At 48.2% G+C, this 24,358-nt stretch overlaps 1 protein-coding gene across 2 annotated transcripts in view; it reads right to left on the bottom strand.

Moving 5' to 3' along the window:
• Positions 1–2,301: 2,301 nt before the first annotated feature.
• GFOD1 (Gfo/Idh/MocA-like oxidoreductase domain containing 1) overlaps positions 2,302–24,358 on the bottom strand; it is a 102,941-nt gene continuing 80,884 nt past the window's right edge. For both annotated transcript variants that reach the window (XM_016217115.2, XM_016217117.2), the window contains one exon: positions 2,302–3,639. In XM_016217115.2, the coding sequence (XP_016072601.2) occupies positions 2,720–3,639 (920 nt within the window). In that variant the 3' untranslated portion in view covers positions 2,302–2,719. The remainder of the gene's footprint in view (positions 3,640–24,358) is intronic.

The raw sequence follows: 24,358 nt of genomic DNA, 5'->3' as shown, positions 1-24,358 counted from the left end.
TTCATTCCACCAGCTCCTTGAAACACACTAAACAGAGCAGAAAGAGCTGGATCATCGCTGGGACTTGCCAGCTGATGGCACCCAGATCCCTGAGGGCACTATAAGTGCTGGACTTTGTTCGGGCAAGCTCTGTTGAAAGCTTGAGATTTGAGCTTCATATTGCAATTAAATCTTTGCAAGTGGTAGGACAGGAGCACTAAATAAGCATCTTAAACCCATTTACTATAAATCTGTATTAAGAAAATGAACTATCTGTCCTTTCTTCCTTTCATTCCTGCATTTACCTACTACATGCATGTCAGTAGATAACATTTGAATACACTAAAACATTTTCATGCTTTTTAAAAGAATATATATTCTTTCTATATACCCTAGCCTCAAAGAAGAATTTTTGTTTTAGACACTGGAAATTTATCACAGCTCAGAAGCCTTTAGGGGAGAAAACTCCCAAGTATTTTGGTTAAGTACAGAAACCCCAGGAAAATCCCTACTTAGATTGTAAACGACTTAGAAAAATGAGACCCATAGAGTCTAGTCATCTTGTTTCCTTTGCTTTCATCCTTAATCACAGCCTTTTAGACTAGCTAGGGAAAAAAAAATTTTCTACTCAATATCCACAAAAGCTATCGAGAGGGCAATTTAGGAGAACCTGAACCAAAACAGTCCATTGCTCAAAAGATTACTGGGACACTTCCATTCGACCCAGTCTCTAGTTTTTGAACTGACAGCTACAAAAGCTTGGCATGTCATTGTGAAGTCTGAAAACGGATCAGGGACTCTGATGTACCACGGAGCATTTCATCCAACTAACCTGACTGTGTTGTAAGATCCCCAAGTTGGGTGATGTTTCCAGGAAGGCAGTCCTTACTCCTCTGTGCTAGAAAACGACCACCATTCCCATGAGGTTTGCACACCCACGGGCAGCCTGGGCGTCACAGCACATTGACCCAGGAGGAGAATGGAAGATGTAATTGACAGTACTGTTTCAGATTCTGCCCACTCAGCCTGGGGATGAACTCAGCCCCTTAAATTCCCTTCTGGTTCTTCAGCCAGTCATGTGAAATGGAGTGTAAGCCTCAGCTGTGTGAGCTGTGAACAAGTTACGTAGATTTACAAGCCCCAGTTTCTACATCCAACCTTGACAAATGTCTTCTGTGGGATGAAGGACTAAGAAAAGATTAAGGGATATTTCCCTGTCTTCAAAATGTATTTGACTTGGCCTTTCTTTCAAGACCAGTCCTGAATTTTTAAGAGCGATTTTAGTGACATTCGGTGGCAGTGAGCATTTACAAACCCGTGTGTGTGTGTGTCAGGTGGTTCCCTTTCGGCTGCCTGCTCTGCGCCTGCAGTTTGCCATCGCCAATAAAAGCAAGCAGAGGGTGACAAGAGAGACAAGAGACCAAGGAGTAGAATAATACGTTTTTTTCAACATCAGCTTCTCAACCCCTCATGAAGATAGACCTGAGAGGGCTGTAAAACCCCATTTTAGAAGCACTGAAACTTATGTTCCTTGTTGTCCTTCTGTTTAACACCTAATAAATTTTTTCAGGTATCAGAATCATGAAAGCAAAGGTCAAAGAGCCTTGCCTTTTTTTTTTTAAGGGCAGAAGATTATGTCTGTGTGGAGCTGAAGACTTCCCTTTTATGTCCATCCACAAAGCTGCATGAAGCTCCTAAAAGCCCTTCCCTAGCTTGGTAGGGGAGAAGGGTGCTGGAGCACAGAGCAAGTCCAGGCCTGGCTCACTTTCCCTTCTGCTGGGAACTCCCACAGCAACACTGGGGCACACAGCTGCCCCCAGCTCCTGAGGGCATTGAAGAACTGCTGTCTCCTTGGCCCCACCTGGGGAGCCAGGTGAAAGGACAGCCTCCACACTGCAGCACCTTACACTCAATTCTACTCCACCAGAAGCAGGGTTATAAGATGGCTTCTTGCAGTTTAATTGCTGACAAATTCAAAGGGCTATGTTATTCGCTGCCTCGCCTGTTTCCATGCAGGGTGTGTTCTCCTTGTCTTTTTGGCTTAAAGGACCCATCCCTCTGCTGGCCATTCCTGGCATTCCCTTACCCCCTTACCCCCCTCACCCCCCTCACCCCCCTCAGGCCCGGTGAAGGGCAGTGGACCAATTAGGAAGACACTCCCTCCTGCTTCCTTTGAGGAAGACCAATCAATCAAGAAAGCTGCACACTTCTCTGCCAAGTACTTTCTCCTTCAGACACTTAAAGTTGCTTCCTGGAATTTTCTCAGCAGCTCATTGGACTCTGACCTTTCCCCTGCCAGTGTTTTTTTTTTGGGGGGGGGGGGGGGCGGTGGGATAGGGAGCTGGGGCCAGCTGAGTTTCACCTCGCAGGAGCATTTGGCTTGCAAAGGAGGCCAAAGTGTGGGGAGTGGATGAGATGAGGCGGAAAGCCACCCCTCCTTGCTCCTCAGTAAAGTGCAGCAGAGGCAGCCAGACCTCCTTTCTCTCATGCAAATACCCAGCAGAGATGATCACAGGAAAGGGAGGCCCTCTGAACACTCCCACGCTATTTACTCAGCATCCTAAAAGACTTATTTGAGGTCCCTCACCTGGGCTGGGGTTCACCTTCCCAGATGCTATTTATTCCCATTGTTCCTCCACCTCCCCGCCCCCACACTCCTGGAAGCCACCTCTCCCCAATGCCTTTCACCACTCTGGGCCCCACGCAGAAGGCCCAAGTCTCCCTAGGTCCCCAGTCTGTGCTAACAGTACAGGGACATCCTGCTTCGGCGCATGGCCTCGCTGATCAGGTAGGCGGGGCTCACGTCCGGCTCCTCCGTCATAATGGCAATGTTCTGCCACTCGCCCGTCTGGCTGGACCTCTTGATGGTGTCTACCACGCACAGGGCGTACAGGCAGTCGTCGAAGGTGGCGGCCATGGTGAGCGGCCGACCGTCCCAAGTACGCCTGTCGTCCTGGTCCTGGAAGGCTTGGCGCACGGCCTGCATCATCTTGATGGTGCCACGCAGGTAGGGCGAGGGGATGTCACTGAAGGCCTTCTCGGGCAGCAGGGAGTTGCTGACGGGCGTGGAGTCCTGCAGAAGCAGCTCCTGCTCCGGGGCGCTATTGCGCTGCCCATACAGGTCCGTGCCCGCCGCCAGCAGGCGCCCGGCGGAGCCCACCACGGTCACGTCCTGCTTGAACTCGCCGGGCACGTTGAAGTTGAGGGTGACCGTGCAGCACACCCCGCCCTCCAGCACCATCTGGAAGGTGCAGAAGTCGTCGCTGGTGATCTGGCGGATGCCCTTGATGTGGTCGGTCTGCTTCACGAAGGTCTTGAGCAGCCCGTGGACCTTGATGGCCTTCTGGCCAGTGAGGAAGGTGAGCAGGTCGATGATGTAGGTGCCCACCGAGTGCAGGCCGCCCCCGCCCATCAGGTCGTCGCAGCTCCAGTTGTACTTCTTGCCCAGCAGGCTGCCGCTGTGCACTTGCACCTCGCACACCAGCAGCTCGCCAACGTAGCCCTCCTCGATGAGCTGCTTCATGCGCACGAAGGCCGGCAGGAAGCGCAGCACGTTGCCCATGATGCTCATGAGCTTGGGGTAGTAGTGGGCGGCGGACATCATGCGGAAGGCGTCCAGGGGCGTGGCTGTGCGGTCGCAGATGACGTTCTTGCCGATGCCTGCGGGTGGGAGGAAAACAGCTGATCAGGGCGCTGGGAGCGGTAGGGGGCGCTGTGGCCCCCAGACGTTAATTCTTGGCATGGGACCCAGACTGGATCGGATATCCTTATTACAATTAAATATTTTATAACACCTTTTATTTATGCAAAAATAATATATTATGTGTACTTCAATATTTTATATATATTCAATTATTAAATAGCTAAGCTGAATTACTTAATTTTAGTACAAACCATTGGCATTGATTTAAATATTGACTTATTTTAATATTTTAAATTGCCTATATTTTAGAAATATTTAAAATGTTTAAGATATAAAATACCTCATTTAATATTTTATGTATGTCTATATTTTATATACAACTATGTTCCTTGTAAAATATATTTAAAATATTAAAATATAAAACATGAGTTCTATTAAATTATGCAATATAATCTTTTTACAAATATGAAATGTTTTACATAAGAAATGCTTTAAGTTTTATTTTATATGTAAAATAAAATTGTTTAAAATGTATTATTAAAAATATCACATGGAGAGAAAAGAATAGTGTCTCTATCTAGACAAAACTAGACTACATAAGCTTAAATCAAGGCCAAGGTCAGTCTGATTAAGTATGAGGAAGAATTTCTTAATGATATCCTTCAAAAGCCTAAGCTTCTAGCTGTCTCCCTCACAACCACCAACAAAGGATTATATTTTGAGTGTTATCTTGCTTGTTTACTTTGCATTATGGATTAAGGCTGGCAGCGTGACAGATGTGTTAGTTTAATGTTTTCTGCCTCCTTACGGGAACAGCAGATATTATCTGAGGGGTGGGCAGTGGCCAGTTGCTCCCCAACTGCCATCTATCTCACTGTGAGGTTTAGTGCTTTTGGCCAATGGAGCTGAAGCCAAATAAGAATTAGGCTTATGTGATAACTGGAATGAGTGCATAAATTACAGGTAGATGCAAGCCCTTGAGGAGACTGTGTGGTTCTGCATGTGGAGAAAACAAAGGGCCAGCGGAAAGGAGAGTGGCAAGGAAGAAGGATTTATGCTGCAGAAGCCAAGAGCCAAGGAAGAAAAACAACTCTGCTGAACCGGGAGAAACAGCCAACCGGAACTCAAAATAACACAACAGTAATAAGAGAATTATACGAATTTCGTTAGCAAGCCAGACTAAAGGATGCTAGGTAAAAGACCTGGGGGCTCCTGGGTCAAGATATGTGGCTGCCTGTAGCAGGGCGCTGTTGTCCAGCCATGCTCTGCGCACAGACCCTAATGGGGACCTGGACACTCCAGCCACAGACACGGAGATACTGCAGGGCAGTGGAGTGATAAGACACATACAACCATCCTGGCTGTCCCAACTGTGAGCACCTGACTTGACAAAATCCATGAAATTTCACCACAAGCTGAGCTGAGATAGGGTTCTTTGGACACCTGGACAGGGCCATGGCCTGGCACATGGCTCTCTCATTTTCCCATTGGAAGAACTAGTCAAACAACAGACTTGGTCAGAACTGAGTGTAGAAAATAAGTACAATTGGCGGCTATCAATTCCCATGTGCACATCTCATGCTGGCCCTGAGTGAAAGGCCTGGAGCCTGCAGAGTGACCAAGCTGATGGCTTTCCTGATGGCCATGAATGAGCAATAAGCATCTTTAACTTTCGGCACCCAGGCTCCAGCAGAGGGATGAGGGAACGCTGGTTTAGATTACCAGAAGTGCCATGCACCTGTATAACCTAATGTTCTGATAACACGATCCTGTAGGCATTAGGCTGGTGTAACACCAGCTTATGCGGGCAGGAGCAGATTTACCTGTAAACGAACTGGTAGGTCACTGCAGGGACAGGTGACAAATGCTGCCAAAATCTGCCTCATACCTGTTGGGTACAGCCTGTGGCCTCTCCTCTACCCTATCTCAAGGTCCCCAAAACCAGGACCCCTGACTGCCATCTTCTTGTTATACTCTATTGGTCATATTAATGGCACATAAAAGTTTATCTTATTTCTGTTATAAAAACTATTAAAAAAAATAGTAAAAGAAAAAACTAAACTGGGAAATTTAATTCATGCTCCCCCAGTACAATCACTGAATGGGGAATTCTTAGCAGTTTTGTAGATGAAGAGTCTGATGAAAGCTAGACTCTCTCTCCAGAAAGTGCAATATAAACAAACACTGAAAAGTCGGCCCCATTCTGAACTCACGCATGGTTCCCCCAAGGTTCCAAGATACAGGCATCTCTTCCTCAGGTTATTTATGCAAGTTGTGGCTTCACACTACACAATAAATTGCTCAAGGATAAAGTCTGGGTCATTCACGGTGCCCACAGCTCCTAGAGGCCCGGCATGCGTTTTGCAGGAATCCAGTGAGCATTGATGCCCGGCCCTACCTTTCTGCCACAGGCTTTTGTGATGTCCACACTTTATAGATAGGTCTCAGCAACATTTTAACTTACGGTATCTTCAAAAGTCAAAAGAGACTTCTAGGAATCTATCATAAATAATATAAAATGTAAGCACAGCATCTTGCCCTGAGATGCTTCTCATGCATTATTTATTAAAGCAAAAAGGGACAAATGCAAATGCCCAGCGCTAGAAGAATGGGTACAGCTGTACATGGAATACTGTGCAGCCATTGAAAATGATGCTTATAAAGACTTTTTAATGGCAGGCAAGATGATTATGATGTAACATTAAGTGAAAAGGGCTCCATTCACAGACATACTATGATCTCAACTCTCTCTTAAAAACACAAAAGAAAAGGGGAAAACCTGGATGGGAAGACCTCGAAATGTTTACAGTGGCTAATTCATTAGTAAGATTATGACCGATTTTCATTTTCTTTACTACATTTTCCTACATTGTCTAAGTTTCTACTTTTATGGTTAGAAAATAAATTTTTTCTTTTGTAAGCCCCAAAGAGACATGGAGACCTTTGAAGGACAGTGTTCATGGAATGGTAGGAGGGCCCTCCAGAGCCTTGGATGGGCAGGCACGTCCCAGAGGTAATGGACCTGTTCCGGCACCTGTGTCTAGCGAGCTGGTGACAGTGATATGGACCCTGAACTTGGGCTGTTTCAGAGGCTCAGATGACGTGGCCAGGACTTCTTGCTCCAATTCCTCAGGACCTCTCTATGATCCCAGTGAAAGCTATGGTCTCTCTCCAGAAGATACAACTCAAACACATACAAAACTTGACCCACATCCTAACCCCATGCACATTTCCCCCCCACCCCCCATGTTCTGAGGAACAGGAATCTCCATCGAAAAGTATGGGTCACTTCTTGAAACCTGATGACATATTGTTAAAAATAAGATAATGCTTCCAGTTTTCAAAGGACTCCAAAAAGCAGAGCTAGGAGACCCTTCTCAGGTGTGTAAAGAAAGGTAGTTTCCTCTCTGTTCTGGACAGTCTTCCTCAACCCTACCTCTTGGTGAGACTTCTGCAAAGCCTACTCTGGAACCCTGAGATCCTTCTATTCTCTTTCCCAGCTTTCACCTCCCAAATGTGCCCTACGCAAATCCCAGGGTTCTCAGCAGCTTCACAAGAATCAAGGGCTAAGGCTAAAGAAACGCAATTCTATTGTCATCATTGTTGTTTCCCCTTTTTTGTTTTATTTTAGATTTATTGAGGTATAACTGGCATAAAATTGTAAGATATATAAAGTGTACACCATGGTGACTTGATATCCACATACATTGTGAAAGGATTCCCACCATCTACTTGATTAACACGTCCATCAGCCTTCATATTTATCTTTTGTGTGCACCTGAGAACATTTAAGTTCTACCCTCTGAGCCAATTTCAATTATATGGTACAGTGTTATCAACTACAATTACCATGTTTTACCACCTCCGACTTTATTCATCTGATAGCTGAAAGTTTATAGTTAAAGGGATACAATCCTACTTGTAGACTTCCAGTCATCAGACACTGTGTGTGTATGCAGGTTGCGTGTGTGCGTGCAGGTGTGTGTGCAAGTGCATTAGTGTGGTACAGAGCATTTCCCTTACCCCTAAAATCACGTGCAATGTAAAGGGAACTCACAGTGTCCAAGCAAAGGGTTGACATACCCCCCAATCCTGGGTGTGTCGGATGCCATTGAATATATGCTGAATTTCTCCCAAAGAAAGCAAATAGATGAAACCTGCCTTCAAATTGCCTTTGTCGGCCTGGGCTTTGGGTTTAGTGCTCCAGGAAGTACTACAAGTCTTTGGTGTCTTCATGATTTTCATGTGTCTTACCACATCGCCTTTCTTGCCACCCCCAGAGAAAGTGCTGGAATGAGCTCCAGCTGGAAAGTGCTAAAGCACTCCCTCTCCATTTTCCACTGGAAAGGAAATAATACATAAGGGCAAAATCTTGCACCCCTCCCCAAGCACGTGGGTCTGACATCCTGGGATGTGAAGGTCAATGCTTTCCCCCACGGAGACAGAAAGGGAGAGAAACTCAGGGAGAGGCAGAAAGCCTTGAGGAGCCTGCCTCTAACCCAGCCACGGCCGGCTCCTCATGGGAAACCACGAGGGAAAGATGCAGCCCCGGTCTCCGCTCTGCACACCCGAGGACGGCCTGTGCTTTCTCACAGCAGGGCCAGCTCTGCCGCCCTGCATTCACGCGTCTTTCAGGGTATCACGCAAAACACACTCCCTGAGGTTTTGGCTTCAGATTCTCTGTGGTAAGATGCCGTGTCCTCCTAAGGCAGAAGATCCAAAACACTGGGACCTCGGACAATCTTAAAGGAAATCATGCCGTGGAGAATCAGGCCAAGGGACGTGAGCCATATGGACTCAATTTTACTCCCAATAAACAGGCAGTTTATGGAAAGCAGGGGGAACATACTGAATGCTTGAGAAAAAGCGTTTTGTGTTCTGCCAAGCCCCAAACATTCCCTGAGCAGCTGGAGAACCTCTTCAAAGCCCACTGGTGCCCACGGTGATGTAAGAGACAGCGGGCACTCTGGGCACTCGGGCTCTGGCGGGTGGCAGCAACCTGCTGCTTCCCCCGCAGACCGTGAGCCAAGGCACCGTCACGCCACATACAGCCCACTCCGCTGAGGGGGCTGTCCCTGTCCCCAGAAACGGATGTCTTAGACTCTCGCCACGTTGGTCAAGGTTGCGCAGTGGGACTGCGGTGGGTGGCAGAGAACATCAGCACCGGCCTGGCATTCTGGGGGAGTCTTCATGACCCACCTCCACAGAGACTTTGCCCCTGTGCATGCGGATAGGACGCTGGGTCTTTTGGGGGGGTCTTTGGGCTGGAACCAACTGTATTTTTCAAAACAAGAACTCCACGTCATCAAATAAGGCAAGAGCCCTCTGCCTATAAAATGGTGGGACTCGAAACCACTTCACCTATGTCATGGGAAGAAAAAGAGATGGATGGGAAATTCTGGGGGTAAAAGTTCAGTGTGTAAGGCAGTCTGCCTGCTCTTTGTCAGAAGCTTTCAGATTAATTTCGGATGGAGCTTTACTGCCCTCCCGAGGGAGGTCCCTCGAGGGGAAATGCAAATGTGGCTTCCTGCAAGGCCTGCCCAGTGTGTTCTCTGTAACTGAGCCAAAGTTCCCACGGCCCTCATGGGGAGATAGTGCTGTAGGAAGGACTTTCCAACCAACAGGCTCCAAAGCCCCCTCATGAGCTGCTCCCCTTACACCCTCCAGACTCTGGGTCTCCAAGCTGTAGCTGAGCACCCATATATTTTTCCAAAGACTAGAGCATTGCTCCATTCGAAGAGGTCCTCCCCCAGGAGCCGGGACAAGGGGCTTCCCATTGACACCTCTAGGGAAAGACTCATGCTCTCTGCTGTCCCACAGAGCAGCTGCCCTTCCCTGTCCTTGACCAGGTAGGTTATCCCTGGGTACCTCAGTGTGGCTGCTACTGGCCACCTAGAGATCAGAGCCGTTCCCTAGCATAACCAGCCTGGAATTTCAGAGCATCCCCCTGCCAGCACATTGCCGATGACACATTCCCTTATCTAATCAATGGTGGAAATCTAGGAGGCCAATGCTACTTCCCACCAGTTCTCCTAGATTATTCCACTTGTGTTGACAGTCCCTTATCTTCTGAAAGCCTAAGTGCATGCCGGTCCTGCAGGCAGGCTTGCAGCTGTCCTGCAGTTTGGCAGAGCCCCGCCAGAAGTGCCATCAGATATGGCTTCCTCCTTTTTCCGCCCATTCACAGAAGGGGGAGAGAGCTTTCTCTGCAATCCAAGAAGGGATCTCCTTATCTTCATTTCTACTCCATTCCTTCAACATTTCTGTGCTCGCCACTGGGGCAAAAACTGAGCAAGAAAGATGACTAGGAGCTCACAGTCTAGTAGAGGAAATGAGCGGTTATGGGAGTTAGTAAGTGATGGGAACTAATAGATTGTGGGATCTAATGGAGGGATGAGCAATGAGAGCGCAAAGGAAGGGCTGCCACACTGACTTGCGCATGGTAGAAAGCTTTGCTGGAGAGGTGACATTTGAGCAGGGTTCTGAAGCATGTGTAAGAGTTTACCTATTCATTCAGAAGCTTCAGGTCCCACTTAAAAAATGGTGTTTAACCCGGGGCCTGAGAAACTGCTGAACTTGGACTATTTACAAAAATTGCATGTATATATCCTGATACGCAGTTTTCTGAGGGAGAGGTTCATTCAAGCCTTAAAAGAGTCTATGATTCAGAACAGATCAAGCAGAGTTAGAGTTGAGAGTGAAGGAGCTCAGTATCTGGACAGGGCTATTTATAACCCTCCTTCCCTGAAATTGGGATGCGGCGCATTTGGTCAGTTTCACTCACTGCAACACTCCACTTAGGCCCGGTCTCTCTCTCTCTCTCTCTTTATCCCTCCCACACCCCTTTTCTATCTCCTCCCTTCCCCCCAGCACACACGTTTTCCTTCAGCTTAGAAAGTGCAAGAGGAGTGACAGCATCAGTAGAGGTGACGTGTCTGAGCCCAACTCTGTACCCCTGGGTCTTTGAACATATAAGCCGGGAGAAAAGACCCTTTGGAGAAACCCCTCGTCCTCAATCCCCTGAGATTTCCTGATGAACAACTTCCCAACTCAAACCATGCATCTGATCTCTTCACAATAACAAGGACATCATTTAAAACAGCCACAACCATATTTTGAACACTCTACTTTGCACAAGAAGAGGCTGCGTATTTTATATACGCTTCCATTTCTTAGTATACACAACCCCATGAGGCAGGTAGAAATATTGTCCCCAACTCACAGATGTGGAAACTGAGCCTCTGAGAAGGTAAGCAACTTGCCCACACTTGAACAACTCAATGAGTGACAGAGCTGGGACTTGAACTGTGGCTCCAGAGCAAGCCTGGTCTTAACTTCTGCACTCCTACTGCCTCTGGCCACCCTTGTCCCGAGGCTGGCTAGGTCATTCTTTGTACCCTTGTCTAAACTGTCTACACCACCCAGAGAAGACACGCACCTCCCTGATTCTGCTATCGTTCTTGCCAGCCACATATCCCTGTGCACACGCACAATGCCTGCCACACATGGCACACGGGGCCTCTGAGGAGAACTGTGCAAGGAACCATGGGGAGCATCAGAAACCGGGGCACTGGGGGCGGGGGTGCCTAATGCTCAGCTGCTGACAGCAGAGTCTCAGAGCAGCCCGGTTAAGGACCATTCTCCTTTCACACCTGAGATGGAAATGGGTCACGGTGACCCATATTCGGCTCCTTTCATCAATGCCCCTGATGCCGGCTCTGAACAAGGGGAACAACCAAAGAAAGGATGTCAGCTCGGCTGATCCAGACTGGACTTGATATTGAACTGAATTAGACTTTCAGTGCTTTTCTATAGCCAACCGCCCTTAAGGCCAGCCCCTATCCAACCAAGCCTTAGGGGCTTTCCCCTGCTACCCAATCAAGCCTGTTGTCTAAGCCCTCGTTTGCACAGAAATCCCTTTCAGGGGTTAAATGTCCTCAGGTGGTTTCATGCGCCTGAGTACATCTAGTCATTGAACTCATAACATCTGTAACAGGGACAGCAGTCTAGAACACTTTTCATTTTCGATTTCCTCATTGGTGTACCCCACACGTCTCCATCACTACGGCTTCCACTTACTGAGAATGAGAATATGACGTTGGAAAGTCACTAGCCAGCTCCTCCCAGCTGGGGCATTCCCAGGAGAGAAAAGAAAGGCCTGCCACTCCTAGCCCAGGGGAGACCAAGAATAGACATTTAGAAACAGCACGTAGGCATGCGGGAGCCAGAGACCTTCCAGACTAATGGCCAGCTTCCCAGGTGGGTGGGCTAAGACAGCCTTACCCTGCCTGTAGGTGGCATATAAATCTAAGTGTGAGGGGCAGGGAGGTGGTGAGCGAGCCCATGGGAGAAGAGAGGCCTGGGGTTGTATGCAGTCACTACAGGGGTCAGGGACTTGGGGACAGAAAAAAATGGCCAGGGCTGTGGGCCTCACCACTTGAGTCCTGCTACAGTGGCTCCAAATAGCCAAATGGCACCTAGTGGTCATTATTCTGGGGAGTAGCCTGAAATAATCCCTCTCAAGCCTGTACCACCATTCCATACTGGACAAGCCAGGATTCAAAGGACACCATCTGGATCCAGGGGACAAAGCCAGTCACATAAGCCACACTTCTCCCATAGAAGCAGCCATATTCTGCAGTGGGAGGGGTGCAAAGGGCAAAATACTGAACAGTTGGACCACCAGAGTCATCTAAAAGAGACTGAGCTACTTAACAGAAAATGTAAATGATTGGCTTGGGTAAAATTACCAGGTTGGACTGTAATTCCATTCCCTACCTGCCCACCTAAAGATGGGGGCCTAGAATGTGATCAGATTGGCTGGAGAGAAAAAAATCTGTACTTTCTCTTTTTAAGTGGAGCGTGAATTCTCATCACACATCTAAAAGGGTGGGAGCCTTGTATTTCTCCCAAAGCCTTCATGTAGTCCCCCCAAAAAACCTCAGCACCTAATTGTTGATTGCAAATCAACACTTTTGGGATAAATACTATCCCCACTCTGCATATAGTATGAAAAAGAATATAATTTAAACTAGGAAACTTCTCAAAAAAAAAAGATAGGAAACTCTCCATTCAAGAGGGGTTATGCTTTGGTGAAGGGAATCACAGGTATATCTACCTGGAAGATGTGTTTTTGTTTGTTTGTTTTAAATATATCTTTATTGATTTCAGAGAGAGAAATGGAGAGGGAGAGAGAGAGGTAGAAACATCAATGATGAGAGAGTCATTGATCGAACCCGCAACCCGGGCATGTGCCCTGACCAGGAATCAAACCCCGATCTGGATCCTAGGTTGACGCTCAACCGCCGAGCCACGCCCGGCCGGGCGGAAGATGTGTTTTTTATGTCAGGATATTTCACACAGTCTAAGTTTTGGCCTCTCTTTTAAAAATGGGGAGATTTAGAAACATTGGGTTTCTTCCCCCAGAGCCTCCACATGACAACTATGGGCTGGAGTTGAATAGTGGCTTCCACAGTTAGGTGGGACGTCCATCTCCAGTGTACCGCAGTCCCCACCAGTCCCTACTGCCTGGCTGTATCAGTTTTCTATTGCTGCCACAACTACCACAAACGTAACAGCATAACACACCTCTCTCTGAGTTCTCTAGGTCAGAGTCCAGGCTCTCCTGGGTCTCTGCTTAGTTTCACGAAGCCACTCTGGGACAGAATGTGCTTCTAAGTTCACAAGGTTGGCGGCTGAATCCAGGTCCTAGGGCTAAGGTCCCCTCTGGCTGTTTAGCTTCCAGGTGCCATTAGATCTTCAGGCCAGGAGCAGCTGTGGAAGTCAGTCCTTCTTGGGCTTGGGATCTCTCTCACTTCCTCTTTTGCTAGAGAAAACTCTATCTTTAAAGGGCTCCTGTGATTAGATTGGGGTCTACCCAGATCATCTCCCCTTTCCCATATAACTAATCAATGGAGTGACATGGGGGGAGAGGGGCATAGGTCATACTAAAATTACTCCAGCCCAGTCCACTCATTTGGGCAAGAGCTCTAGAGAGTCTGCCAGGAGGAAAACCCTTAAGTATTCTTCTAACATAAAGTGCCTCAGACATGTGTAGACATTCCTTTCAAACCTCCCTTTGTTTCTATGTCCTTTCAGTAGTTTTTATTCCATCAAAAAGAAAGAATCAGTGAGGCACTCTAGGCTTTTAAAAACCTATTAAGAGTCTCCTTGTCACCATGGAGATTGTGTCCCCAATTCAGGGCTCCCTGTAGGCCTGGTAATGGAAACAGGGTAGCAGGGTAGGACAGGGCAGGAGCCTTGGTCTCCGGGGGCAGAAACAAGCACAAGGAAAGGCTGAAACATATATCCACAAAGTGCCACCCAGGCTCCCGTCTGTTAGTATCACAGCGGCACCATTATCCCCATTTGTCCAGAATAGGGCACTGAGGCTAAGAGAGATTATGATTGCCCAAGATCATAGCTATGTGGCAGGTCCCGGCTGCCAATTCAGGTCTGTGATCCCAAAGCCCTTTGTTTTCCATTTTCCATCTCGAGAATTGCTACAAGGGGAAGGGTGGGAGCAGGATTCAATGACTGAGCCTCAGCGCTATCAGGCACGTTATTTAAAAGGAGCCGCAAACCGCTTGGGCCCCACTGGCCCCCAGCCCTGAGTTGAGAAGTGATTTGGGGAGGCAGAGGAGGGAGGGCAAGGCCAGTTAGTGCTCGCAAGGGGGGACAGCTGGAGAGCAAGAAGGGCAGAGGGAGTCTCAAGTGGGAGAACCGGAGTAGCAGTTGTCCCTGACAGGCAGGTGTCCAGTCGGCTATGGCAGCAAACCGGCCAGAGCAACTGAAAGAATCTTATCAGGAAAGAGGGTGGCTGGGGAAACGGGCCATTGTGATGGCTGGGCTCCCACAGGTGGACAAAGGAAGCCCTGCACGGCCCGACAGGCTCCAGCCTTCTGCTCGTGGGCACCTGCAGTCTTGGCAAAAGGAGCTGGGTGACCTTGCCACACTTCACCTCTAGGAAGCAGTGTGCCAGCAGCTGAACCACAGCAGGGCCACCGCCCCACCCGCCCACCCTCCTGCAGCCCAGGAAAGCAGATTCGTGGAAGAATAAACACCTCTGTGCAGCCAAAACCTGCCCAGGGAAGGCAAGCAGCCCAATGCTCCATGCTTCCTCACAAAGAAACTATGAAGCCGCCCCTGGTCAGAAGCAGAGGGGAAAGGGCTGTGAGACGGTCTTCAATCCAAAAGCGCAGTGTTCTCGCTGCTGGGGCCAGACAGCAGCAATAAACCACGGCAGCAGGCAGCCAGATCCAGAGTCCTGGCCGAGGAGGGTAATTATTAACCAGCACTTCCCAGAGCACTTTCACCTATACCATCCCCACAGTTCAGACCACGTCAGTGATAAGGCGTGGGGAGTGGTGGGAAGGTGGCGATGGTGAGAAACAGGTAACCTAGAATTGGGTGTCTGTGTGTGTTTGGGGGCGTGTAATGGAGAATGGTAATTTTCAGGGGCTACGCAACACCTGAATCTCCTGGTTCCATCTGGGAAACTCCCCACCGTGTGAGCTTTAGTGACAGGGAGAGCTTGTTCCCACTGTGGGAGCCAAGCCAGGGGCTTGCTTTCCCAGCAGCCTTTGCAAAAACATCTGGTTTTGGCCAACCAGGGATACCACCTGGGCCTGGTACACAAGGAAGGAGGAAGGTGGAGAACCCAGGCTGGCAGTGGGGACAGCAACACCTGGTTTCCCAGGGCTATGGTGCAGCGATGCCAACAATGGCACCTAAAGTCCAGCGTCAGCACCACTGCAAGCAACAGGGTCTGTTTACGTCAGCTAGGTTCCCGGGCGAGGCCTGGGCTGTGTGATTCCAGCTGCTAAACCTTCCTTTGTTCCTCTTTTTTCCAAGTCTATTTCCCCAGCCTGCCTAACATTTCATGATGAACTAATGTCCTTTCAAAAAATTCCAGCCCTGGCTGGTGTGGCTCAGTTGGTTGGGTGTCATCCCTTGCACCGAAAGGTTGCCAGTTCGATTCCCGGTCAGGGCACATGCCCGGGGTTGCTGGCTCAGCCCCCAGTAGGGGGCACACAGGAGGCAGCTAATCAATGTTATGCTCTCACACTGATGTTGCTCTCTCTCTCTCTAAAACTCAATAAACTACTCTTTTAAAAAAAATGCCATTCTGCTAAAATCAGGCAGGCAGTTTCTGTTGTTGGCAATTCAAATGCTTTTCTAGGACAAGAGGTTTACAAGCTCTGGACCCTTTCTGGAAAGACTGACTTGGGCACTGAGGAACAGCTGGGCGCCTATTTATAAAGCAGCCTAAGGTCCGTCAGGACTTGTGGGGAAGGGAAGTGGAAGGAGGCTGGGGGATGTGGACTGAAGTTCTGATTCCGGCACTTGGAACTGTGTGACCCAGGCCATCTGACGTGGAGGAAGTTTAGCTCACGTATCTATAAAATTGGAATAACACCTTCAAAGGCTGCTCTGAGGATGAAATGACATATAGCCACTGTCCTGGCCCATGAAACGTGCTCAGGAGTGTCTGCAGAAGTCAGTAACGGTCAAAATAAAACCTGCTCACGTCAGCCCTCAGAGCTACAGAATTCAAAACAAGTGGGGCGCCAGGGAGGGGGAAGGCAGCATGGCCAGTGGCAAGGTACCAAGACTTGGAGTGGAGACGGGGTCTAAGTCTGCTCTGCCACTGACTCAATGCGCAAAATCCAACGGCGAAACAGGGCTGATCTCTGGCCCTACCCGCTTTATAAGACTGCTGAGGGGATGAAACGAGTAATATATAGAAAGTCTGCTGGGAGGCATAAGCCTATTACAAGAACAAAGGTATTGTGAGATGCAATAAGAAAATAGCAAAAAGAAATAAAGAAATAAACAAACCTAAAAAACCAAAACTACTGCGGTGCTGTCTCCTGAATAAAAACAAAATGCAGAGCCTGCAGAGAGACTGCTCGGGGTGCTGGTTCACAGCACACACACCCCACCCCAGGCAGGGACTGCCACTGGCATTACTGGTTGGATAGAGTGACAACAGGGAGGCCAGGCTGGGCATATGTGAGGCAAAGGCGGCCTGAGAGGTTAGCTGAGAATGTTATCAGCTCTCCTAGTAAATAAATGAAGCTCAGCTAGTGATGGAGGCTGCAAATTAGAACCTCTCCTGAGAGCCAAACCTCACCCTTGGTTGCTGCCAATATTTTGACAGATCTGTGCCACCATCATCACTAGAATGAGGGTCCTGTCACAGAGCTCAGAACCTCAGGAATGGGCGAGACGTGGGGGGCAGGGGAAGGGGGAGCTGTGTGAGCTGGAGGGGGAGCTTACAAAGCACCTAACTGAACACAGAGATCTGCCCTGAACACAGACATCCATGCTTCCCTGAGCAGCCCAGAAGACAGGGATTTCTTCCCTCCTCCAGCCTTTTCTCTTAAAAGGACAGTGCTCAGTTTTCATCTTGGGACCAGGTGACAAAAGCCTGTCCTGAGCTAGGTGAAGGCTTCAGCAAACCCAGCCATCCAGACCAAAAGGCTAGAGAACTGCTCACTGTGGTGCAGACCAGTCATACTGCCCCAGGTTGCCTCAGGCTCTGCCAAGGATGAACCTTGGAGCTTTTTATGTTTGTTTGTTTGTTTGGATGGTTGGTTGGTTGTTGTTTTGGGGGGGCAACAATTGCAAACAATGCACTCTTTTTAAAGGAAGAAACCTAGTTGGCAGGAACTCCCAGAAAACTGGGCACATGGGTCTGTGGCTGCCCCAGCAACACCAGTTGAAAGCCAGTGGCCTGCTTGGTGAGGTCAGGCGCCTGCAGCCCCGGTCGATCCTGAGGGTGCTCCTGCAGGGAAGGGACTCTCCCAGACTCCCAGGAGAGGGCTCTGCGCAGCGCAGCGCTGGAACAAGTCTGGCATGGGCTCCTGAACACCCGGTCACTCAGCAGACTTGCTCAGGACTCGGTAGGGCCTGGGGAGATACCCAATGTCTCAGACTCAGCGGATGCCCTAAAGGTGTACCTGATACGGGCAGACAAGGAGGAGAGCCAGGCGTGGTTTGCTCTCCCACAGTGGGGAGGGCTGTTGGGGCACCTGGGGCAGTGACTGGTCTCCACCCTCAGCGAGCAGTTTTCAGCCTTTCAGGCGCTCAGAGCAGAGAGGCCGGCCCCTGCCAAGGGGCGTCACTGTAGCTTGGCCCTTGCCCTTTGGCAGGGAGCCATCCTCCGCGTTAGCCCTCACCCACCCTTCTGGAATTAATACCCCTCCCTGAGAAAAGCCTGTCGTGCTCCACGACACTGAAGTCTAATGCCCGCCCAGGAGTAAGAGTAACAGCACTGGCACTTACTGACTGAAGCACCTGACAAAGTGCAGTCCTGCTTTTGAACCCTCCCAATACCCTGGGAGGTCACTGTCATTCTCATTTCACAAACCATGAAGCCAGACCCTCAAGAGTCCGTGCCCTATTCAAACTCACATATTCTGGCTCCTTCTATCTGTGCCTCATCTTGAACAATATGTTGCAATTCTAAATGCCATTTGACAGGTAGTAAAACATGGTTGCAGAGGAATCAAGTTGTGATCACAGATGTTCATGTAACCTCTGATCTGTTCCACAAACACTCATCAAGGGACTACTTGAGAAGAAATGGGACGGGGTTCCCCGCCTCCTCCTGATCTTGTATTTTCCACTACTAGTTTCTGTGCATTAGGACCTTGGTCCCAGCCCTGAAGGCTTGGGCACCCAAGGCGTCCAGGGGTCCCACGGCGAACTCAGGGCGCTGCAGTGTTGTGTAGACCCAGTGCTGCTGAGCATCTATCGGGCACTGCAGGAGCTACTAGCTGGAGGAAGTTCAGTTTCTCTATTGGACTGCACTACGTTCCTTTCAATAATTCCCTTTCTCTGTGAAGCTCAGTTTTTGGCAGTTGCTTGTGATCAAAACAAAACCAACAAAAAAGTACCAGACAAAAATCAAGGTGGGATAGGAAATGAGGCTGGCTGTGTTCCATCTGATTCCAAGGTTTGAGAAGCTGTCCAGTGCCCAACAGGCGCACATATCCCATTATAACTCACCCTGATTATTGAAGAAAGAAATATTTATATTCTTTCAATTTATGTGTTATTTTTCTCAAGTATCTGCTGTGTTGTTAGGAGCTAAATACTTACTACTTACTAAATGGAATCGCTAGTTCTTTCTTCTGGCCTAGGAGCACCAGGAAAAAATTACTGAGACTAAGGGACCATAAATAGAGAATACTTGGGAAGCTCTGTTCTAGAACATTCTGTGTACTCTCTTCCATAATTGCAAGTTCTTTAAAGGCAGGAGTCACCTTATATTGGTACTTTGGTTTCCCCTCAGCATGGTACTTGGTTTGCTGTAGATACCTTTTTAGTACTTATTCATAGTTTATAATAAAAGACAGAACCTGTCCACGAGGAGCCCTTGCAGATCCACAGAGGTCCAGTGAGGTGAGTGATTATGGAAACTACCAACTCTGGCTCACAGGTCCCACCAGCTGGGGGTCAGAGGTGAGTATGGCACCTTCTCAACACTAAAGAATGAATACACTTTCTGAGCTCTCTGATGCAAAGTGATATAATTAACTGTTTAAGAGTTTTGTAGGGGAACTCACTAAGATGCAATTTGGCTCCAGCAGCAAAGGCATCTGGGAAATGTTAGACTCTCAACTCTCTACAGCCTCAGGGTTGGCTGACTACCCAGAAAGCCGGAATGCCACCCAAAGATGAACGTCAGGCCCCCAGGAAGGAGGTTAATGAATGTATGGAGTGTGATAACTGCCTGATGGTATCTGCTAACCTAGGAATTGCATTGTTCTTTCTATCCACCACATGTTTTTACTATGAACCCCCCATAAAATAGAAAACCTGTCCTGGGAGGGTGCAGCTTTTTTCCCTGGCCGTCCACCACTGGGAGCAGCTGCCTTGCCCATGTATGTAAGTTTCTCCTATGAAAGTCTTATGAATTTGAATAAGGCTACGTCTCAGTTCTTCAGAATTGATCCTGAATTTAGACTTTTGGGGCTTTCCCCCAGCAGGTTCTGAATTCAAACAAGGATATACAGTTTAGGTATAAATCACTTCAAACTCCTCTGGAATTAGACTTCTTTGACCTATGAGATTGGGATTCTGTTTTATTTAAGATGAATCTACTATTATATCATTGATCTCCATCATTTTTTCCAGTCTCAAAAGGCTGACCCATACCTCCAGGGCTCTCAGCATGCAGGGGGGTCAGAGCTGTGGGCAGCAGCAGAGTTCAAGTTCTAGGTCCTGGGTACCTCCAGCTGGACATCTCCAGGAGGAGTTACAGGCCCGCTTCTGCATCTGCTGACCAGAAGAGCGTTTGATGAACTAGTTGCTTAGTAACAGCTGTCCCCCACTGCCAGGGGAGAGCAGAGGAGGTGTGTGTCAGTGTGAGGTCGACATTCTAATCTCAGGCATGTGACAGTCCTCTGTGTGAGTATCTCAAGACAGGACTGGCAGGAGAGGATCCACCCAGCCACCTGCTCCCACATGGCTCCGGTCCTAATAAACTGTGAATGATATCAGCAATCCCCAAATGCCATTGGAAACCATGTTCATGGAATTGTTTTTTTAAAAAACTGGCCAGTGGTAATGGTGGGAACGTTCTGTAAAGACTAAGAGATCTACAATAAGGAATGGCTGTGCTCCTGCCTGGGGCTGGGGAAAAGGATAGAGATCTGGGGTCCAGAGAAAACTCATATCCTGCATTTCTGCTAGGCCAGGAAAGGAAATGAGAGAATCATGTTTCTCTTCTTTCAGTGCATTAAGATTAAGCAGTCATCATGAGTAGAACTGGTCAAACTGTTCTAATTAGCTCACTGAACAACTGTGCCTTTTGCACACAGGTTAATTTCTGTTGGGGAGGGGAAAGAGAGGTAAGAGTTACATTGAGTAGCTGGGGTAAGGCATAACCCCTAACACCCTCTTCAAGGGCTTAAAGCCTAAAGAATGGACTCAGTAAAAGTTAAAGCACCCACAGAGTAGAAAAACAGTAAATAACAAATTATAACAATAATAAGAATGCATAAGTAAAGTCACTAACTGTTCCCTCAGTCATCTCTCTGCTCCGCAGAAAGACTGAGGTCTGGGCAGCTCGCCCCTCCCTTCTATTTCTTTTCCTACCCATTTCCCCTCAAACACCAGTTTATAGGCTTCTAACCCTCATCTTATCAGTTACCTTCAGCCAGTGAGCCTGAGCGATTACCCTTTCTCAAACAACAGCTCTGGTGTTCACATCCTCTGTTCTCTTGTTCCCAGGCCCTAAACAATCATTACATTGGAGGTCCGGCCCAGGCAATCTCTAGTCTGCCCCGAACCCCCTTCTAAAACCCAGGCAAACACACCTCCCCTGCATTTGTGCTGAACACATGGCAGTGAGTCAGCAGTTGGAGAGCCACTGCCTGCAAAGCTGACTCCTGGTGGTGCCCCTGGCCTAACTGCAGAGGAAGCTTGGTCTCCCCGACATCCAAAGTCGGCAGAAGTGTCATTTCCCTGGCAGAACCTGCTCTCAGCGGCCACCACCCGCTGCTCCACCTGTGAGCATCAGCCCCCACAAAGCACTTCTCTCCAGATGCCCCCCCATTCTGCTGTTCTCTGTGGTGGTTCCCCATGGGCAGCAGTCACCCCCCACACACCCCTCCACTAGCAGAGGTCGGGTAATCAGTATATATGGGCATGAGGAAGGTGGCAAGGATCAAGCCTCTACGTGACTCCTCTTCCCACACCCTAGTCCCAACCCTGCCACTACCCACTTTCTCATCTGGGAAGGGAGGGGACCGGGCGCCTCCCAACGTGCTTCTGAGGAGCACCAGTCCTGCGGAGTATTCGCCGCTGTGCCGGACACCAGGAAAGGATTCCAGCCGGGCCAAGACTTTTGGAAAGTGCTTGTTAAAAACATGAACAAGTTTCAATCCCATGTTCCAACCCATTCCCAACCTAGAGCTCACTCCTCACAGTCCCAGGAGAGACCAGATGTGCCAATGCCCACCCTCATCTCATAGGAGTCTGTGTGTTTCTGTTTTGATGGTTTTTAAAGCTATTTTAAGCACCCAGTTACGTAGGCACACACACACTAAGTTGAATTTGCAAGCGCCCTCTCCATAAGGAAATGGTTTGTCTGATATGGTACCTCCTTGAGCCATTAATGTTTACATGACTCTCCAAGGAATCACGGACGTGGAAAGATCCCCGAATTATTTGACCGTCCCCTTTTAGAGTAAAGCATGTTGAAGGAGAGGGAAAGCCTGTGTTTGGACCTCATGCTCTAGAGGCTGCCTCCAAGTATAACGTCCCGTGATTTATGTTCTTTATATGGTGCCTTGCTAACAAAACAGCAAATAAGCATTTATTTGGGGGATGTAGGAGCAGGGAGGAGATGAGAGGCTCAGAGGGACTCTGATGCTAAGTCAGGGCTCTCTATGGTGCCACCAGTTGGCCCTCCACATGGCCTCAAGAGAGGAGAGCACACTAGCAGTTCTAGAAGCTGCAATTCACGGAAGGTGGGGATGTGAAAGCACTTAGGAACAGGCAGGGGACACATGCCACTTACTCTCCAACGCATGCACATCATCAAGTTGATGAGTAGAAAGAAAGAGGTATGGTGCACTGCTCAGGAAATATCTCAGCAACTAGACAGCTCATTGTGAAATTCAAATAGACGCGCTTTTGCCAACTGATATGTACAGTGGTACCTCGGTTTTCAAACATCTTGGTTGACAAACATTTCGGTTTACGAACGCCGTAAACTTGGAAGGAAATGCTTTGGTTTTCGAACACGCCTCGGAAGTGGAACATGCCACACGGCTTCCGCTGAGTGTAAGATCCTGAGGCCTCGCTGTCGGCTGTGGATCCCTTGGTTTTCGACCGTCTCAGAACTCGGTCTTCCGGAATGGATCACATTTGAAAACCGAGGGACCACTGTAATCAATATTCTAAAGGTCCATACTGTGTCAATACTGAGTCTTTAAAAAATATTGAACACCCCTTTCCAGTTTATCTATTAAACTTTTCCAAGCATGCACACACACGCGCCCCTCCTTTTTGGATACCTAGGGCATTTGAGACTCTCATCCCTTGGCCATGATTTACCTCTCCAAAGGGATTCTCTACTTTCCTTCTGCTAAGTCCTCAAGTTCAAACGGGTTCCGCCTCACTGGGCACTTTCGCACCCTCATACCTTTGCTCCTTCCTCCCCAGTCCTCACTGTGTCAACACCATCTCCAAGGTCCACCTTAGGTCTTCTCTCCTCTGAGACATCTTTCCTGAGAACCCCAAGCCTCAGGCACCTCTCCTTCTCTAATACTTGCTGCCTGAGTCAGTTATAACTTCCTGAGACTTTATTATGTAACATTTGGAATTCTTAGTCATATTTTCATGTGTAATATTGAATCTCCCAACCAACCGTGAGCTCTATAACTATGAACAAGTTCCCCCAAACCTTCTGGGCTTCAGTTTAATTTTGGTTTATATAAAATAGAAATAACAATAGTATCTATGTCAAAAAGTTATGAGAACTAAATGAGGTAATGCACATAAGCTGCTTAGCACAATGCGAGGCATAGTAAGTATAGTAAGTGCTACCTATTATTAACCAGATGGTGAAACGCTTTAGAACAATCAGGAACTATATCTATTTCTCTGATGGCCTAGCACAGTGACCATCTTCAATAAATCTTTGTTGCTTGAAGTTTATCCAAAAAGGGAAAGGGAAAAGAATCAGAGGAGGGAAAGTTGAAAGGATACGTAATTACGGTTTTCAAGGATATAAAGGGTTAATTTTACAAAGGACATAAACATTAGGGTTTTATTTTTTTGTTTCTTTAAAGGCAGAAGACTAGAAATGGACTTAAATTTCAATAATCTTAGCTAGAACTTTCTGATGGTGCCAACGAAGCTGCAGTAGAAACTGTTGACACAGGTAGGGGAGCCAGACCAAGGACAGAGTCGGATCTCAAAGCTCTACCTCTTATTTGGATAAGTAACTTTACCTCTTTAAGCCTCAGTTTCTTTATCTGTAAAATGGGATCATAATCAAATCAACTTCATTGGAGAGCTGTGGGCACCATGTTAGCACAGGGTCTGGAACATAGTGAGCACTCGATATATACTAATGATGGTTGTGATGCTTTTGTACCAGTGGATGGCGTGGAGTTTGTTTAAAATGGTTAATAAACTGTTACCTTTAGTAGATAGTTGGTGAACAGGTCTGCCCCTGGGATGTGGGGGAGTTACTCGAGGTCCTAAAATGTGTTAGACCAGGTACCACTCTGATGACCACGTACGCTGCCACATCGCCTTGCTTCATTAAGAATTGCTTCTTCTGGTTAGTGTGTTTTGCCCGAGGCTTCTTAGATCATTGACTCTTGTCATCTCATACTGGAGAAAGGGGGTGAGCAGATGAGGTGCTCGATAACAACACTGGAATCAGAGCTTTCCAGGGAAGAAAAGAAGTGAGAAGTGACAGAGGCTTTTGTGGTGGCCCTCCCCGGCTCACTATTCTAGCGGAAACGCGCCCGTGGGCCAGTCCAGCGTATGCTGCAGGAGCACAGCTTCCCCGGGGCTCTCCGTCCCAGGTGTCCCAGCGGGGTCCCATAAAAATAGCCTCCTCTCTCTCTCTCATGTATCTGGAATATGGTGACACCAAAGCGCTGTGAACCCAAGAAGGAATATATGTGCCAAGAAAGACTCCTTGTGGTTAACTGGGCTCAAATTCATAATCAGAGTCTAGCAGCCATCGCCGCAGAGGCCTCT

The sequence above is a fragment of the Miniopterus natalensis genome, chromosome 9 (assembly GCF_054644295.1).
Source record: "Miniopterus natalensis isolate mMinNat1 chromosome 9, mMinNat1.hap1, whole genome shotgun sequence".
In the NCBI taxonomy this organism is placed as follows: Eukaryota; Metazoa; Chordata; class Mammalia; order Chiroptera; family Miniopteridae; genus Miniopterus; species Miniopterus natalensis.
Note: the sequence above shows the minus strand (reverse complement) of the source record. Positions and strands in the feature narration are given on the sequence as shown.